At 45.5% G+C, this 18,791-nt stretch overlaps 1 protein-coding gene across 13 annotated transcripts in view; it reads right to left on the bottom strand.

Moving 5' to 3' along the window:
* Window positions 1-18,791, bottom strand: part of LOC101281308 (zinc transporter 2) — an 81,277-nt gene that overhangs the window by 20,837 nt on the left and 41,649 nt on the right. For 10 of the 13 annotated variants that reach the window (XR_007474395.1, XM_049703664.1, XM_033422519.2 and 7 more), the window contains 8 exons: window positions 15,993-16,134; window positions 14,871-15,024; window positions 13,997-14,093; window positions 9,346-9,414; window positions 8,823-8,964; window positions 7,766-7,879; window positions 3,746-3,837; window positions 2,157-2,327 (listed from right to left, as the gene is read on the bottom strand). Coding sequence is in view for 11 of the 13 variants with exons in the window: in XM_049703664.1 (XP_049559621.1) it covers window positions 2,157-2,327; window positions 3,746-3,837; window positions 7,766-7,879; window positions 8,823-8,964; window positions 9,346-9,414; window positions 13,997-14,093; window positions 14,871-15,024; window positions 15,993-16,134 (981 nt within the window). In the remaining 2 variants the exon portion in view is untranslated. Of the gene's footprint in view, window positions 1-2,156; window positions 2,328-3,745; window positions 3,838-6,106; window positions 6,130-7,765; window positions 7,880-8,822; window positions 8,965-9,345; window positions 9,415-13,996; window positions 14,094-14,870; window positions 15,025-15,992; window positions 16,135-18,791 lie in introns of those variants that run through there. The other 3 variants (XR_004481674.2, XM_049703679.1, XM_049703697.1) reach the window with 3 other exon arrangements.

Below are 18,791 nucleotides of genomic sequence, written 5' to 3'. Positions count from 1 at the left end.
ATGCACTTAGTTTGAAGGTGAAATTCTCACTAGGTTCATTTCTAGCTAAATTACTCATAACTAAATTTACTAGTCAATTCAATAAGGGAAGGAAGATTTAAATGTTAAACTCTATTTGATACCATGCAGAAAAACTGACTTTAAAAGGGATTATCTAAGGTACATGAGAAAGTATAAAGAAAAATATAATGGATACTTGAGTATCCAGCACTCAGTTTAAGAAATAATATATCGTCATGAGTTAAATCCAGGGACTTCCCTGGTGGCGCAGTGGTTAAGAATCCACCTGCCAGGGCTTCCCTGGTGGCGCAGTGGTTGAGAGTCCGCCTGCCGATGCAGGGGATACAGGTTCGTGTGCCGGTTTGGGAAGATCCCACATGCCGCGGAGCGGCTGGGCTCGTGAGCCATGGCCGGTGAGCCTGCGCGTCCGGAGCCTGTGCTCCGCAACGAGAGAGGCCACAACAGTGAGAGGCCCGTGTACCGCAAAAAAAAAAAAAAAAAAAAAAGAATCCACCTGCCAATGCAGGGGACATGGGTTCGATCCCTGGTCTGGGAAGATCCCACATGCCACGGAGCAACTAAGCCCATGAGCCTGTGAGCCATAACTACTGAGCCCACGTGCCACAACTACTGAAGTCCGCATGCCTAGAGCCTGTACTCCACAACAAGAGAAGCCACCGCAACGTGAAGCACGTGCACTGCAGCGAAGAATAGTCCCCACTCTCCACAACTAGAGAAAGCCTGTGTGCAGCAACAAAGACCCAATGCAGCCAAAAATAAATAAATAAAATAAATTTATTAAAATAAAAAAAACAGAGCTAAATCCGCAGCTTTTGTGTACCCCTTCCCAAATGCTCTCCCTCCCCTCCAGAGGTCACAGTTATCCTGGATCTGAATGGCTTAGGGCAACTGTCAAGCAGTCCTCTGCTGCCATGAAATCAAAATGAAAGGAGAGGGGCTGGCCCCAAGGAAGACAGCCTGGGCCAAGATGGGCAAGGGAAGAAGCCATGGCCTACTGAGCAGACCCCTAGCGGTCCAGGCTTTGGATCTGGCATTTCAACCACCTGAATGAGTCCATAGGGCCATGACATGTAGTTACTTGTCATTTCGCTGAAATAGGACCTGGGATCCTTGAATCATGTGGGCTATTTGGCTCAAGTACAGGGCAGGACCAAGTCAGAGACTTGTCAGTGAGACTTTAGTCCTGCACCTGTAGCTCTAAGCCACTTCCTATGTAAAGTTCATTCTTTTTTTAAATAAATTTATTTATTTTATTTTATTTATTTTATTTTTGGCTGTGTTGGGTCTTCGTTGCTGCATGTGGGCTTTTCTCTGGTTGTGGCGAACAGGGGCTAGTCTTTGTTGCAGTGTGCAGGCTTCTCATTGCGGTGGCTTCTTTTGTTGTGGAGCACGGGCTCTAGGCGTGTGGGCTTCAGTAGTTGTGGCACATGGGCTCAGTAGTTGTGGCCCACAGGCTCTAGGTGCAGGCTCAGTAGGTGTGGTACACAGGCTTAGTCGCTCCGCGGCATGTGGGATCTTCCTGGACCAGGGCTTGAACCCGTGTCCCCTGCATTGGCAGGTGGATTCTTAACCACTGCACCACCAGGGAAGCCCTAAAGTTCATTTCTTAAAGTCACTCAAAATCTTCTCTCTGTGAAAAATGCCTCCTAAAATCAAACCATCTGACAGTGTTGATGATGGAAATGAAGAGAATATGGTTTCTCTCAGGCAGAGAATAGATGGTTCATGGAAGATACCTGAATTTAGGTATTCATGAAGGTCTCTAAAAATCCATCTTGTGAGTGTCAAAGGTCTACTATATCCATACTCTTCAAAAGACTCAGTAAAATTCCCAAATGAGATTAGAGATTCCTGGAGTCCACCTAGACCCACACCTCTTCCTCTCTAACACATAATCCCATAACACCCTGTCATAAAGTCATATAAGCTAGTGAATAAATCACTGCAGGTAGAGCTAAGTGTTAAAGAAGGACAGATATGAAATTCCAAAGGAATTAAGATTTTGAAATTCAGGAGGTATTTATGTATTCTATCAATGGGTAGAACTTCTGGATAATTTAGAGGAAATTACGGGAGGCACAGCTGAGCAGAAAATGGAGAGGCCACTGGGGATCATGATCTTGGAGTTTACTCACAGGACAGTTATGATCCTGGATTGATCATGCTGGGCACAAATCTTCTTCATCAAGTTGACACTCTCCATTGTCTGGAATTTCTCAGCATTGATGAAAAATATAGGGCCTCGGGCCGTGGGGTAAAAGTCACGTTCCAGAGGAAACATCCAAGCATCCAGAGCCACAGCACACCTGCAACAGGACCAGACATGTGGAACTGCCACGTAGAAACTCAAGCAAGAACAATTAGGGTAGTTCTCCCTTCGGCGGGGTAAAAAGCTCAGAAAGCCAGGAAGGGGAACCAGGGCCCATACCCTTCAGTTAGGATCTTGGATAGAGATCACTTTTACCTGTCACCAAAAATCCTTCTAGATTTTTAAACTCTCTGAAAACAAGGATCAGACCTCCTCCTCCTCTTGGATCTACTCTCAGGCAGCTGACCTGAGTCACACAGAATGGCACTTCATTCATTTACTAGTTCATTCATTCACCTCATCAAGTACCTACTATGTGCTTAGCCTTGTGCTGTGGATCTAGAGATAAATGACACAGTTGTTGCTCTCCTGGAGCTCCCAGAATAGCAGTGGAGATAGAACCACACAAGGTAGCAAAATACAATTTAGTGTCCTGATTGCACAAGCTGCTAAGTAAGCCCAGAGCATACGTGGCAGGAACGTCAGGGAAAGCCTCCTTGTTGCCACAACTCAAAGTCATGGCCAGTTTGTCCAGCAGAAATCTCTGTCACCAAGGGCAAAACTAAGGCCCTAAGATTAGCATCCTACTATCCCCCACCCCCAATGCTCCTCCAGTCTCCTCCATCTCAATAAAGAACAATCATCTTCCACTCAAATGATGGGCACACAGATGAAAAACCTTGATTCCTCTCTTTCCTTCACCTAAGTCCTGAAAATTCTAAAACCCATCCTGACTCCCTTCACTTCTCTCCATCCCACTACCTCCATCCTAAAGCAAGTCCCTCATCTCTCACCTTCACTCTGAAATAGCCTCCTACTTAGCCTCCTTGTTTCCAGTCTTATCCTGCTACAACCCACTCTTCACATAGTGGTTTTTAAATGTAAATAAGATTTTTCTATACTTAAAATCTTTCAGTGGTTTCCTGTCATACTCAGAATAAAATCTAACTTCCTTACTCTGGCCAGAAGGCCCCATGACCGGGCCCCTCTTTATCTCCCTGATTACACCTTGAATCGCTTCCCCCTCGCTCACTATGGTCCTCCCACACTGAAACAGCAAGCTTCTTTCCACCTCAGGGCCTTTAGCTGTTCCCTCTGCCTAGAATGATCTTCTCCTAGACCTTTATGTGGTTGGCTTCTTTGCCTTTGAGTCTAGCTTATGTCACTTTCTCCAGGAAGCGTCCACATACCCCAGCTTATTAGCCTATTTTACTTTCTTTGTTGCAGTTGGGTGCCAGGGATTTGATTACTTGTTTGCTAGTCTCCTCCCACAGCAATATAATTCCATGAAATCAGAGACCTTGCTTTCTTCTTCACCACTGAATCCCCACCTCCCAAAACAGTACCTAGCACAAAATACATGCTGAATGAATGTATGGTGTGTGGAGCTAACAGCAGCATCACTGGGAAACTCACCGAAATCGGGTCTCCTTGGCCAAAGCCAGAATAGCTGTGGCCCCTCCAAATGAATGTCCCATTACAGCCACGCGGCTCACGTCAATGCTGCCCTGAGAAAGGTCAGAAACACAGGGGTGCATTTTTAGGAACTCTTCAAGGGCAAGAGGAAGAAACAGTGAGACAATGATGCAGAAACACGATACAGTGGGAGAGACCTCCAAAACCACGGTATTAAGTGTCTCTTGCCCACTGGAGACCAACGGGTCAGGCCATCCCTGGACTGAACAGCCTTCTGTAGGCACGAATTCTGAAAACCACATTTCTCATCTTTATTTTAATAATCTTGCCACCTATAATATCTGGATGAGGTAGATATTCAAATATCTATGAATAAACAGAAATTATATGACCTATCAGTATAAGAGCACGTTAAGAATAAGAACTCTCAGGAATTCCCTGGAGGTTCAGTGATCAGGACTCAGTGCTTTCACTGTGGTGGCCAGGGCTTGATTCCTGGTCAGGAAACTAAAATCCCGCAAGCCGCATGGTGCGGCCAAAAAAAAAAAAGAATAAGAATTCACTTTATTTAGATCCTTGCCTTATAACCAATCCAACCAGCGGGATGGATGACACGTGCTCCAAGTCAAGTACAGAATGGGGGTGCTCCTACTGCCCCTCCACTTTGCTCTGAAGCAAGGACTGCTTGTACCAAAACCAATTCAGGTTCTACTTCCTCTGACATCTGTCCTGACTTTTATCTAGCAAAGTGAGCCTGCTCGCTCTAACGTGCTCTGCAAGCATCTATTTCTGGTTGTCCCCAGAAGCCTTCAGGACATGGTTATATAAAAAACCACTGCAGCTGCCTCCTAAGGGGCTCAAAAAAATCTCTCCAGGATTTGCTGCCCAGCCTCTGCCCTGAACCCATGTTGTCCTTTGCTCTTCCCAACTTCTATCCCAAGTTTTTGTATCTAAATTCTCCCCTCTTTGCTCAGTACCTTTGGATTGGTCAAGGTTTCTTCAGCTTTTTTAATAAGTTAATATATCTACATAACTCTAAAATCAGGAGTATATAGAGAAGTCTCCTACCTACCCTATTCCCTGTCCACACAGTTGCCCACTCCCTACCCAGACAGGTAAGTTGCTTGCGTCTTTGCAGAGCTTACTTATGCCTACACAGGTAAACATAAATATATACTTTCCCCCCTTTTACACAAGTGATATTGTAACTTACTTTTTTTACATAATAATATTAGTACATAAAGAGCTTCCTTATTCTTTTTTACAGCTACATTTGATTTCACCATGGTACAGACAGCTAGTGATCACCAAAACTGTTCTTCTTCCTGGACACACAGCTAGACTCTATTTCCCAACAGTTAGATGTGGCCTTGTGACTTGATGTGAGCGATAGTGGTCTTGTGATAGAATATGAAAGTGATTATCTCCATTTACAGGCATGGTCTATAAAAACTCTTCCATGCAAACCTCCATGCTCTTTCCCACTCCTGGCTTAACGTACATGGTGAAGTTGGGTTTCACAGGTGGAAGAGGGTGGAGCGATTAGAAGAAGGGAGCCTGGATCATGTGGGAGAGAAATAAATTTCTCTTTGTTAAGCCACTGAGATTTGGGGCTTACGTATTATAGCAATTAGTATTATCCAAAATAATACATCCATTGTTCCATAATCTATTAAACCAGCTGTGGTCACTTATGGGTGAACATTTAGGATACTATCAATCTTTCGTTATTACAAACAACACTGGGATGAATAACCTTGTACATACATCATGTTACATGTGTGCAGGGATGTGTAAAATAAATTCCCAGAATTGGACATTGCCGGGTCAAACACTAAGTGCATTCGTGCTGTTGAGAGCTATTGCCAAACTGCCCTGCATGGGGCAATCTGCACTCACACTGGCAACGGAGCAGAGGCTACTTCCCCACAGCTTTGCCGACAGGGTGAGTAATCAATTTTTGGATCTTGCTCAATCTGATAGATGAAAATTCACTTAGCTGTTTTCATTCTGTGTTTCTCCAAAAGGCTGCCTCTTAACTAATCCAACTACACATAGCCCGCCATCCCCCGATGTCTGTCTCAGGCCCACAGGCCCACAGGCCTGAACTGTGGTGCCTGGCCCTGTTTATCTGGTGGGGACTGATGACATACACCATATAGCAGGCAAAGCTCTCTAGATTTCAGGTCCTGCCTTACCTCTTGGCCATTCAGGCTGATGCTTCTTCCTGGAAGACTTTTCCAGAGCCTTTAAAAGATATTTTCTAAAGAGGCTTTGGGGCACATCGCATAGGCAAAAAGCCCCAAATTAAAGTTTGACTCTACCACTTGCTTAGCTGTGTAACCTTGGGCAGATACTTACCCTCTTAGATCCTTGGTTTCTTTCTATGTAAAGAGATAACAATGCATATGTTTGTGAAAAGAGCTCTTATCATAGGAAGTCCTCATAAAGGAGTAATTATTATGTATTTATATATATATGTATATACCATTCTCACTCATACAATGGAATATTACATGGCTATTAAAAATCATGCCATAGGGGCTTCCCTGGTGGCACAGTGGTTGAGAATCTGCCTGCTAATGCAGGGGACACGGGTTCGAGCCCTGGTCTGGGAGGATCCCACATGCCGCAGAGCAACTAGGCCCATGAGCCACAACTACTGAGCCTGCGCGTCTGGAGCCTGTGCTCCACAACAAGAGAGGCCGCGATAGTGAGAGGCCCGCACACCACAATGAAGAGTGGCTCCCACTTGCCACAACTAGAGAAAGCCCTTGCACAGAAACGAAGACCCAACACGGCAAAAATTAATTAAATAATTAATAAACTCCTAAAAAAAAAAATCATGCCATAGAAAAATATTAACTGGAATAAGAAGACATGTGACATTCATACTGTTTTGCTAAATGAAGAATAGGGCCACAAAACAGCTTGTATTAAATAGTAACATTATTGTTTTTTTGGTTTTTTTGCGGTATGCGGGCCTCTCACTGTTGTGGCCTCTCCCGTCGCAGAGCACAGGCTCCAGACGCACAAGCTCAGCGGCCATGGCTCACGGGCCCAGCCGCTCCGCGGCATGTGGGATCTTCCTGGACCGGGGCACGAACCCATGTCCCCTGCATCGGCAGGCGGACTCTCAACCACTGCGCCACCAGGGAAGCCCAACATTATTGTTTTTTAAAAAATGCATCTTAAAAGAACTGGAAGGACAAACATCAAAATATCGAAAAATTCCGTTTCTTTTTCCTTCATGCTTTTGTGTGATTTCTTGGTCCTCTAAATAAAGCCTGAGCTACTTTTGAAATTACAGAGGAAAGGACTGGATAGGGGAGGAAAATGTGCCTTCATAGGCACCAAATTCCATGTGGGGGACAGTTTCTCTCCTCCTGGGGGATTCTTGGGATTCCTTTAAAGGCAGGAATGAGCCTGCAGTAGACAACACACGTTGTATGCGGCGCCATAGCTCTTCCTTTGCGGAACAAACCATCACTCCCTCACCCATGTGGCCCCATGGGGCCGTCAGTCCTGGTGCTCAAGTTCCCCTGACCCGGAAGTGGGTGTATAATGTAGGCAGGCCAACCAGAATACCCTATTCCTCTGGCACAGTGACTGGCCCAGAAGGGGCATGTGACCCAAGCAGGCCATGGCCTTTCCAGATTGCTGAAAGCTACCAGAGTTTCTTTTCCTTTGAGGTCTGGAGCTGCGTTGAGATGCAGGCTTGGAATATGCCAGCAACCACCTTTCTTGCCTAATGGAGAGAGTCTGGTGAGAATGAAGCCCATATACACAGAGTGGAGTTGAGCCAGGAGAAGGGAGAGAGTGCCAGAACTTTGATGACAATGTTTGAGACCCTGGATCTAGCCATACTGGCCTGAAGCCAATCTGCTTTTGGTCTTCCTACTTAGTTGGGCCAATAAATTCTCTTTTGGTTTAAGCTAGTGAGTTAGGCTTCTGTTATTTGCAAGCAAGAAAGTCTTGATGAATAAAATGTGCTCCAGGTCATACCAACTGCTGCCATACCTTCAAGGTCATCAGATCCAACCCGCCAGGCACGGTGTTGAGGACAGTCTGCCCAGCAGCGGCCTCTTGCAGGACAGTTAATACCCTCAGGCACTCGCTTACCCTCTGATGCACCTGCAATAGACAGTGCCAGTGGGAGCTGGAATACCGCACAACCATCCAGCGGGGGTCTCGCTCCCCTACAGGGCCGAGGAAGAACGCAGAGATGATGTGCCCACGCACATCTCATCCAGCACTGTGGTCCCCACACCCTGAGAAAGGCTTAGCTCCCTCACCGCCACACATGTAAGCACCACCTAAGAGCACAACGAAGTCAGCCCTGCTGTTCAGACTCTACCTACCTACCCGTGGTACACAGGGCTATAATATGGGTATACAGTGTGCCAGATGAAAGCACTCTGACAACAAAAGGACACAAAAGTGTTCCTATCATCAACCCAGTACTGGATTCCACTTGCCCACTTATAGCACATGTCTATTGTTTTTGTCTGCCTAGCACTCACCTGCCCTTACTTCTCCCGTTAACCCTGACTTTTGAGGATTGCCCCTCCCCAAAAAAATTTAGCAATGTATTTCGGATAGGAACTTTGTATTTTGGTACTTCTCCCCAGCCTCGGAGTCTCTATCCAGGATTTTTCATCTTGCACCTTGGGGTAGAAGTTGGGGACAACCCCAAAACAGCCCTATTCCCTCAGATGGTGAGGGCAAACATGTGCAACCTCATAAGGTAAGCCAGTTAGCAGATGAGACCAACCAGCAGAGGGACAGAGATAAGAGTGAAAAACAAGTCCCAATGGCATTTGGGACTAGCAGTCTTGCCCTTCCCTTGTCTGCTTATATAAGCCAACCAATTCTCCTTTTTGCCTAACAAGCTTAAGTTGGGTTTCTGTCACTTGCGATTGTAAGAGTCTTGATTAATACCTCATTTCTCTGATGTGACAAGCTCAGAACCACTATGACTAAGATTTCAAGAGAGGTTAGTTCAAAGTCTTCTTAGTGAGTGTTTTATAGGGAGGACAGGCTTAGTTACTCTCCCTCCCCACTGGCATAAGCCTACCTGGCAATTCCGAACATGGAATTCCTTCTCCCCTTCCTCAGTTTGACGGTGGGGGATCCATTCCTCCTCCAGTGACTCGCTGTTGGGCTGGTTCGCCTCTGGGGGCTGCTTGCAGAAACAGGTTGCTGCAGCTGACCCATCCCTGCAATACATGTGCCACCAGAGAGAAACCAGAAGACACTTGGACTTATTTCTCCCCTTTACCAAATCCTCCTTTTCAGCCAAGACATTCTAGTTTATCCTTTAGCTAATAGGGAAAAAGATCGGGGGCACACATAGGAGTAGAAAAAAATGTGGATTTTGGAGACTGACCTGGGTTTGAACCCCAATTCAGCTACGTCACTTTCAGCAAGTTATTCAACATCTTTGAACCTTGGTTTCCTCACCTTTAAAATGAATATAACCCCTACCTTGCATAGTGTTGTGAGGACTAGAAATAATATATCTATAGGGAACTAGCCTATACCCTAGCCCACTGCAGGCACCCAACCCATGATGGTTCATTGTGACTGTCATCCCTCACCTGTGCTCTGGTACAGCAACCACAAAGCCATGGGAGGCCAGCTCCATGCAGAAGGCTGAATACAGTGTCCTACAGATCCAGGAAGGAACCGAGAGAAGTGATCAAAAGAATGGCCTACCCTTAGCCCCTAGTCCAACCATGCTCTGCTAGTAGCCATCTCAAAAAATGGAATGGAGGAAGTTTCATTTGCAGCAGCCCTGGCCCAGAAGCTTTTTCCAGCCAGCATACCCCTGCTCTCACCAAGGCTCCAGTGTCCTCCTCCAGGGAGCATGTGCAAGTCAATCCACCATGTTTTTCAACCCCATACACTGACACATCTCCTCCACCCCCAACCCCAATAGTTTGGCTACTTCAAACAATTGCATTCTTATTGTCTATATATTGTATGTCTCCCAACTTAGTTGGTAAGTTCCTTGAGGACAGGGACTCTGGCTATTTCTTTAATATGCAAATATGCATCTGAGATTTAACATGTGGGTTTTTTTGGTCTGTCCTCCAACTTTCCAGAAAAAATATGGGCAGACACTGCTAATTGCCTACTCCAAACACCTATTTTTCCCTTCCTTCTTAATAATAGAATCTAATTTTCAGCTGAAGACATTGTCATGTAAAAAAATATGACATTTCCCAGCCTCTCTGCAGCCAGGTTTGTCTGTGTGATTAAGTTCTAGCCCAGCAATAGAAATATAATGCTATCCTCCTAAGTAATTTAAAACTTTCTAGTAGATATATTTTAAAAAGTAAAAAGAAAGAGGTAGAATTAATTTTAATAATATATATTATTTAACCCAATATAGCCAAAACATCATCATTTGAACATATAATCAAAATTTTTAAATTAATGAAATATTTTATTACATTCTCTTTTTTTTTTCATATGAAGTCTTTGCAATCCAATGTGTGTTTTATACTTATAGCACATCTCAGTTTGGACCAGCCATATTTCAAATGTTCAATATGCACATGTGGTTAGAAGCTACCAATAATGGACAGAGCAGCTCTAGTCAATGGGATGTAAGCAGTTGTGTTATATAGAACTTTCAGGAGAGTTCTCCCTTCCTATTGCATAGACTGCGGATGTAATGGTTAGACCTAAAGCAGCCTGGGTCATGAGATACCCTTAGAAATAGAAGCTACACGTCTAGTTTTCTGACAGCTTTGTAGAACTATCATATCAGCTCTGTCTACCTCTAGCTTTCTTTTTATCTGAGCAAAAAATAAATTTTATGTTATTTAGGTCACTATTGCTTGGGGTTTTTCTGTGAAATACAACTTACTCAGATCCTAACTGATGCGGAAAGTCAGTGTCTTAAGTTTCTTTTCACCTTCTCACTTCTCTCAGGGAGGCAAAGAACTGGACTTGAGAGCCAGAGATTTCTGATCCCTTCCCAGTTTAAACTGTAACTTTGGACAAGTCTGCCTTTCAGAGCCTATTTGCTCATCTGTAAAATATGCATCCCCCTCCCCACGTACCTCACAGGACTGTGTGGGAACCGAAGGAGACAGAGGCACATTAAAATGGCTAGGTAGTGTTTAAATATATATACTCCTCCCTGGGATGGGAAGCCAGAGGTCTGTGACTCATGGGAAGGATTTCAGATCCTGAATTAACCGCAGATGCAACAAGAGGAAACCATGTCCCTTTACCTCCCTGCCCCTTTTCTTGGAATTTCCCTATGGTTAATGAAGAGTATTTATAACTGATTCACCCCAGTTTATTGAGATCTGAGGCCTCAATACAGACTCTTAGTCCAAAAAGACCACTCTAAAGTCATGTGTTCACCTGCTCTCTCTATAAAATACCTGTCAGCTTAGGAAATAATATTTCTTAGCTTCTTTTCCCCACTAGACTACAATCTGAAAGCAGGGTCTCTATTTTGTTCACTCCTGCATACCCAACCCCAGCATAGCACATAGCAGGTACTAAATTTACTGAATAAGAAAACTTCTTGGACTTCCCTGGTGGTGCAGTCGTTAAGAATCTGCCTGCCAAGGCAGGGGTCATGGGTTCAAGCCCTGGTCTGGGAAGATCCCACATGCCGCGGAGCAACTAAGTCCGTGTGCCACAACTACTGAGCCTGCGCTCTAGAGCCTGCAAGCCACAACTGCTGAGCCCATGTGCCACAACTACTGAAGCCCATGCACCTAGAGCCCGTGCTCCGCAACAAGAGAAGCCACCGCAATGAGAAGCCCGCTCGCCGCAATTAGAAAAAGCCCACGTGCAGCCATGAAGACCCAACGCAGCCAAAAATAAAAATTAATTAATAAAAAAAAGAAAACCATCTTGCTGCCTTTCTAGCCTCATCTCCACACCTGCTCTCCACTTCCTGCCATGTGCTACAGTTATGTGAATCCATATTCAGTCTCCTCTAGTGGATGCAAATTCCTTGATTTGTTTATCTTTATATGTCCCACCTTCTTTTCATGCCAAGGAGCTGGCACAGAGCAGGTGCTCAACAGATACCTGCTGAATGTACGGAACCTAGCAAAACATAAATATTCATTGGGAAACTACTATTTTCCAGGTAATGCCCTAGGCACTGGGAAAGATAGAAGACAGACATTGTCTCTGCCTTTGTGGAGCTTACAATCTAGTTAAAAAGACAAACATTAAAGAATAATCACATAAGTAATTAATTCATTACAAGTATGTTAAGTATTGAGAGGTACTTATGAAAGCACACCACGGGAAAACTTAACCTAATATAATATAGGGGTCAGGATAGGTGTCCCTAAGAAAGTGACACCCAAACTAAGACCCTGAAGGTAATTTGGAATTAGCCAGGCAAAAGATGAAAAGGAGGAAGAGGAAGAGAGGAGAACAGCAAGTATTCCAGGCAAAGGGAACAGCCACAAAGCACAGCACAAATGAAATCCCTGAGGCAGAAAGTAACATAGTGCCTTTAGGGCTGTTTGTCTGGAGAGCTGGAGTAGGGCAAGTAGCAAGCAACAAGGCTGGAAGCTTTGTCCTGGACCTGCATTCAGGTAAGCCAATGACAACAGCTGAATTAAGTTCAAAGGGCCATTAAAAAGATCTAGATAGGGTCTTCCCTGGTGACGCAGTGGTTGAGAGTCCACCTTCCGATGCAGGGGACACTGGTTCATGCCCCGGTCCAGGAAGATCCCACATGCTGCAGAGCGGCTGGGCCCGTGAGCCATGGCTGCTGAGCCTGCACGTCCGGAGCCTGTGCTCCACAACGGGAGAGGCCAGAACAGTGAGAGGTCCGCGTATCGCAAAACAAACAAACAAAAAAATCTAGATAGCGGACTTCCCTGGTGGCAGAAGTGGTTAAGAATCTGCCTGCCAATGCAGGGGACACGGGTTCAAGCCCTGGTCCGGGAAGATCCCACATGCCGCGGAGCAACTAAGCCCGTGCGCCACAACTACAGAGCCTGTGCTCTAGAGCCTGCGAGCCACAACTATTGAGCCTGCGTGCCACAACTACTGAAGCCCGTGTGCCTAGAGCCCGTGCTGTGCAACAAGAGAAGCCACTGCAACGAGAAGCCCGCGCACCGCAGTGAAGAGTAGCCCCCGCGCACCACAACTAGAGAAAGCCCGCGCGCAGCAACGAAGACCCAATGCAGCCAAAAATAAATAAATTTATTTTTTTTAAAAAAAAAAAAGATCTAGATAGGGAAGTGACATTCATTCATTCATTCAACAAATATTTATCGCGCATCTACAATATGCCAGGCACTGTTCTAGGTGCTGGAATGACAAGATCATATCTGGTTTTAAAATAGATCTGCCTGGCTACAGTGTGGACAATGGTTTGGGTGGGGGTGGGAGGTGTGAAAAGGCAAAAATAGATGCCTTTGTGTAACACTCTGGGACATAAACTAGACTCATACGTTGATGAATGAACATACAGAGAGAATATTCACAAGCTTAAATAAGAACGCATATACCACAGTTATTAAGCTATGTATATAACACACCAAGGTGTAAAAACCAGAATTCATGGGGAGAATTCTGAATGGATACTGACTTGTAAAACTTGGATCAGTGTTTCCCGAAATCTGGAGAAAGAGATCTTACAGTTCATCACCCCACGATCCTCCACGTAGAGAGACAGAGAGGAAAACTGGCAGGCGTGTGCACCTATTAGGTGCCTGTCTGAGTCCTCATAACCCACACTGTGGGAGCAGCATTCCATTTGACAGATGAGGAAATGTAGGCTCAGAGAGTTCTACCACAGCCCCGAGCTCACAGAGTGCAGTGGTATGGCTGAGATTTACAGCTGAGGCTGCAAGCTCCACGGGAGCGGGAACGAGTCTGTCTTCCTCGTCACTATGCCAGTGCCCCAGGCTGAGGTGCCCTCAGTGTAGGAATAAATGACTCTCTGACCACAAAGCTCAAGCCCCTTCTAGTACTTCTAGGCTGTTATAGAGGAAGAAAGCTAAAAGCAAGTATTTATATAAATGCTGGAACATGAGAAGCCAAGGATATAAAAGGCTCCACCGGGTGAAAGGGGCCTGGGGGAAGGCCTTCTAGAGAAGGTGGACCCAGTGCCTTGGGATGAAGCACATGGTAGATAAGAAAACTGACAAATGGAAACACGCGTTTCCCTGCCCTTTGAGAATAAGCTGAGACTCAGCAGCTGCAACCAGGCAAGGAATATGACAAGGTCTGGGGCAGAGCAGCTCTTACCTGAAGGCTCCCAGGCCATGGGAGAAGATGATCAAGGGGTATCCAGAGTCCTTTGTCTTAAAGGGGCCATTCCAGCTAACAGGCAGGCGACAAGATCCTAGCAGAGACAAGGGCTATAGAATCTCCGGCTGAATGCGAAGGGCAGCCTGGGCACAGGTGTGATGAGGACATGTGGCCCTCCTCTCAGGAGAACCACCTTTTGCCCGAGCAGCCCAGGACAATCAATCACCTATTCTTTCCCCTTTTCTCCCCTAGCAAGCATAAACACAACAGAAAATGGGCAGATAAATCCAAAGGGGAGGTACTGAACAACTTACAGACTAAGTCCCTGAGATGCCAAGGCAGTGGGTAGAGTTCCTAACAGTGGGACCTTTGGGGAAAGGGGATGATTCAATGTCATCTGACCCAGAAGAGGGAGGAGCTAGAGAGGCAACTGCAGGAGACAGTATGCTCCTTGGCAGTTAAGAATGTTTCTTTGATCTACACTATAGCTGGCACAGAGTGAAATTAATACGTGCTGGATAAATGAGTAATAGCCACCATCCATGGAACACATTCTATATCCCAAGCACTGCACTAGAGTACATGTTTTACATACGTCCTACACTATAACCCCGCAAAAGCATCAGATATTCAGACACAATTTAAGTAACTTGCCCAAGCCCCACAGTAAATGATAAAGTCTGGATTCGAATCCAAGACAGTCTAATTCTATAACCAAAGCTCTTATGTACATAATTCTCTCCACCTCTCCATACCACACTGGCTAATGGATGCCCCATTACAAAAGGGCTGGGCAAAGCAAACTGTAATATACTGTGTCTGCCTTGGGATCTCCTAGGAACATAATCAAGCAGCTGGGAGAGAATCTTACCCACAACCATGTTGAACAGCAAACCTCCCCAGCGCTTATTAAACTTCAGGTAATCAGCCAGGCCAGTGCAGTACTCATAGCGGGGAATCCACAGGGGCTGCTCTGTGGTCTCTTCTGCCTCTTGGCAGGGGTAGAAGAGTCGAAAGAAGCTCCCCTGTAAGGAAGGAAAGAGAGCAGCAGCTCAGAGCAAGAAGCCCACGCATGGCTAGATGTCCCAACAGACACATTCAGCAGGTGTTTGGGGCACCGGCAAAGCACCAAAACAGGGAAACTTCACCTTCAATTCATATACCTGAATTTTGTATTCAGAAAATCCAGAAAGAAGCGATTTTATGTTTAGCATACATGTAAGGCTTATGTCATTTCAAACAGCCAACTGTATTTTGAATTACGTCTGAGGGGTACTACAATATTCCCAATGCTTGAGATATCAAAAGATTTAAATCTGGCCCTGAGCCCAGGCCTGGAGGAGTCCCAGGAGCGAGGGATTAGCCCTCATGCTGAATGGGGTGGCATTGGTGTGTCACCCAGGACAATCCTCCAGGCTGACCCCTGGGAAGCAACAGCAGCACACTCATTTTACATGGGAGTAGGTGAGAGGTTACCAGGAAGTATGTGCCTCTCACAAGGGAGGGGGGAGTTCAAGGGCCAGCAGAGAATAACCTAGGAACCGATGGAGGGAAAGTCCCGAACCAAAGTACCAGAGGGAAATAGACGAAGGCAGGAGAGGAGAAAAAGGAGACTATCTTCCTACCCGGGTCAGGGAGTCAAAGGTCAATGGCACATGGTCCGCTGCTCTTCCTCTCATACACTCAGATTAAGATGAGATCCAAAACCTTTCCAGGATCAGGCATCTGCTCTCAAGACATCTGAGAGCTACCTTTGAAGCTAGAGGCCCCATTTCCCCTGAGCCAGAAAAAGAACCCATAATCTCTTGTCTATTGAGATGCTTCTAATTGGAAAGAGGAAGAAAAAGGTCAGGGAAAAGAGACCTAGGGGCTCTACACCCAAATCCAGACCAGCTCTAACTCAGTTTCCCCCCACCTGGAATTGCAGCATCAGACTCACTATCGATAAGTCCCGTGCAGACAGAAGCAGCGGAGACGTGCTGGAGACACTTACCTGGAGACTCTGACCCTCCATCACATCCCCACAGCCTACGAGGTGGGATCCCGTGACAGGTGGAAAGCCCACGGACTGGTTGACCCCCATTTCACCACCAGTTGAACTGAACAACGACTTGGGCCGTGGCTGAACTTGATGGCTGGAGGGTGGAACACAGAACAGCCTCTTGCTGGTTTCCTCTCAGCTTCCTGTTGCTTATTCATGTCATCTGCCACCCCTATCCACCCCTCCTTCCCGCCGGTGACTCAGTCAATCTTCCACATCATCCACTTTGCTACACTGCCTTTACTAAGGTTTAGGGGCTGCTTTTTCTGTTGTTGGTGGTGGAGAGGTAAGGAGATGGTCATGAAAAGGAAAGAGAACCTCCATACGCTTCAAAACCCACTAACAAGTGTTTATCTGATTATGTGCCCAGCACAGCAGTTACTGCTGCATGGACTATAACACAGACCTTGTCCTCATGAAGCTAAGAATAACAATTACTACCATCAATTATTTACTCTGTGTCAGCACTGAACTAAGCTTTTTACATACATTGCGTCATTTCATTCTCTCAATAACTGAGGGTTAGACCCTGTTTTACAGATGAGGAAACTAAGGCATGAAGAGGTTGAATAACTTCCCCAAGTCACACTGCTTGTAGGTGGCAAACTCGGGTCTGTCTAATCCAGACCTGAGCTCCTAACCCTCACTGATCCTGTTCATGGGGAGACTCAGTTACATACATATAAAATCACTGACCGAAACTATTAACTATAAAAGCACTTATGCTGGGCCTTGAAATATAAGGAAGATTTTAGAGGCAGGGGAGAAGGAAAGCATTTCTAGAAAGGACATAATGTAAGAGCAGAAAGGGGTAGAGATACAGAAGAGTATAATGTGGGCAGAAAATCAAACAGGAGCCTTCAACATGGCAGGTGTGCATGCTCTGACTAGAAAACATTCCTGTAACTTGGCTGCTTCTTAAATTGGGGTTAATGCCACTGCTCTCCGTCCCTCTTCAATCACATCATCACAGCAGCATCACGCTTACTCTGTGCCAGGAACTACACCAAGTGCTTTACATACATATATTATTTAATTAAATCCTTACAACAATCCTCTGGGATATGTATTGTTATTCCATCTTACAGATAAGGAAACTGATGCTTAATAAAGTTAGGTAATTTACCCAAGAACATATAGCTAGCAAAGCCAGAATTTGATCACGGGCAGTGTGGCTGTGACAGTGGAGAATGTGATCAAACTTCTTGATATCCACTCTATCCTGCCCTCCTACACAGAAGCCTACACAGAAGTGATTTGGGTGGGGCTGATACCTCACTAACTTCTAGAGTTGGGCCAATCATCCCTTGGCATCCCCATCAGTATCCGGATGAAGAGTGGGCTCATGACATAAGTTGGTCCAACCAGAGTAAAGCCCAGGACTTTGGTTTGATGGTTGAGGGTGGAAAAGTTCTTTCTTGTTTTGAGCTAGAGTGATGTGCGGATATGAAGCCTTGAACTGTTGCAGCCACTCTGCTACCTTGTGGATGAAGCTACTTGTGGAGGATGGCAGAGCTGAGAGAATCATAAAGAAATACAGTCATATTTGTGAAGACTGTAAGAATCTCTGGATTAGATTGTACCTGAAACCTGACCCAGTCCTAGACCTTCTAGTTACAAGAGCCAATAAATCCCCTTTTTTATTTAAACCAACTGGGTTTAGATTCTGTTGCTTGAACCAAAAGCACCTAAACAGATACACTGAGTCCTGAGCCACATTTTCAGTCATTACATTATTCTGCTTTCTTTAAGATGCTCTGGGATGGATCAGAAAGTTCAGGTCAAAGCATGCCTGGGCAAGAAGAGAACTTAGAGATCATTTCTCCTCACAGTCATCCTCTGCACCACCACCCCCCTCAGCCCAGTATATAAATGAGCTTTACTGATGAAGAAATCAAGGTTCAGAGGTTATGAGAGCTGCTCAAGAGGTTAAGTGAGCTGCTCAAGGTCACCAGAACTATTATAACACATAGATCTCCTCACTGCCAGCTTCCAATTGTCTGATCTAATGGAAAACCATTAGACAAGCAATAATACTAATGTCATTCTATTTAACTTTGGAAGATAATAAGTGATATTCTTTCTACTACAGACTTCTTCATTTTGTTTCTCTGAAGCAAATTTAAAAATAAACCTAATTCATTTTAAAAAGAAGCTAAGCCCCTGAGGCAGTCAGTGGACTATCCAGCCAAAAGGAAGCTGAACGTGTGCTGCTTAGTCTCAGACCCTGACCTTTTCCCCTTGAAGGCAAATGTACAGAGGACCCACGGCGGGTTGGCAGGGGGCACAGGACACGACACCCACGTGACAATGAAGCAGCGGCAAGTTCTCACTGCCATAAAAGTGGGTCAGACAAAATACTGTGGGAGTTCCAAGAAGAAAGAGAGCTCCTTTAGCTTGGAAGTGGAGGGCAGGGGAAGATGGGAAGATTGACTTTCGAGTAGAAGAATGTGTGAGCAAAGGCACAGAGGTGAGAAAGCACACTTGAGAAACCTCGAGAAGTCTGTGATGGATGCAAGGTGAGAAAGGACGATGTGACCAGATTTGGAGGGTAGCAGTCCCTCAAGTGCTAGGCTAAGGAGTTGGAATCTACTCTGGAAATGAGGTCGTGGACATGGGAGATATAAAGTCTGAAAGACCCAAGTTTGAGGCCCAGCTCCTTCGCTGCCTAGCATTCTTACCTTGGGCAAGTTACCTGATCACTCTAAGCCTGATTCCCCATCTGTACAATGGGAATGCTACCCATCCTCA

This window comes from Orcinus orca, chromosome 1 (assembly GCF_937001465.1).
Source record: "Orcinus orca chromosome 1, mOrcOrc1.1, whole genome shotgun sequence".
Lineage (NCBI taxonomy): Eukaryota > Metazoa > Chordata > Mammalia > Artiodactyla > Delphinidae > Orcinus > Orcinus orca.
This window is presented reverse-complemented; position numbering and strand designations above follow the sequence as displayed.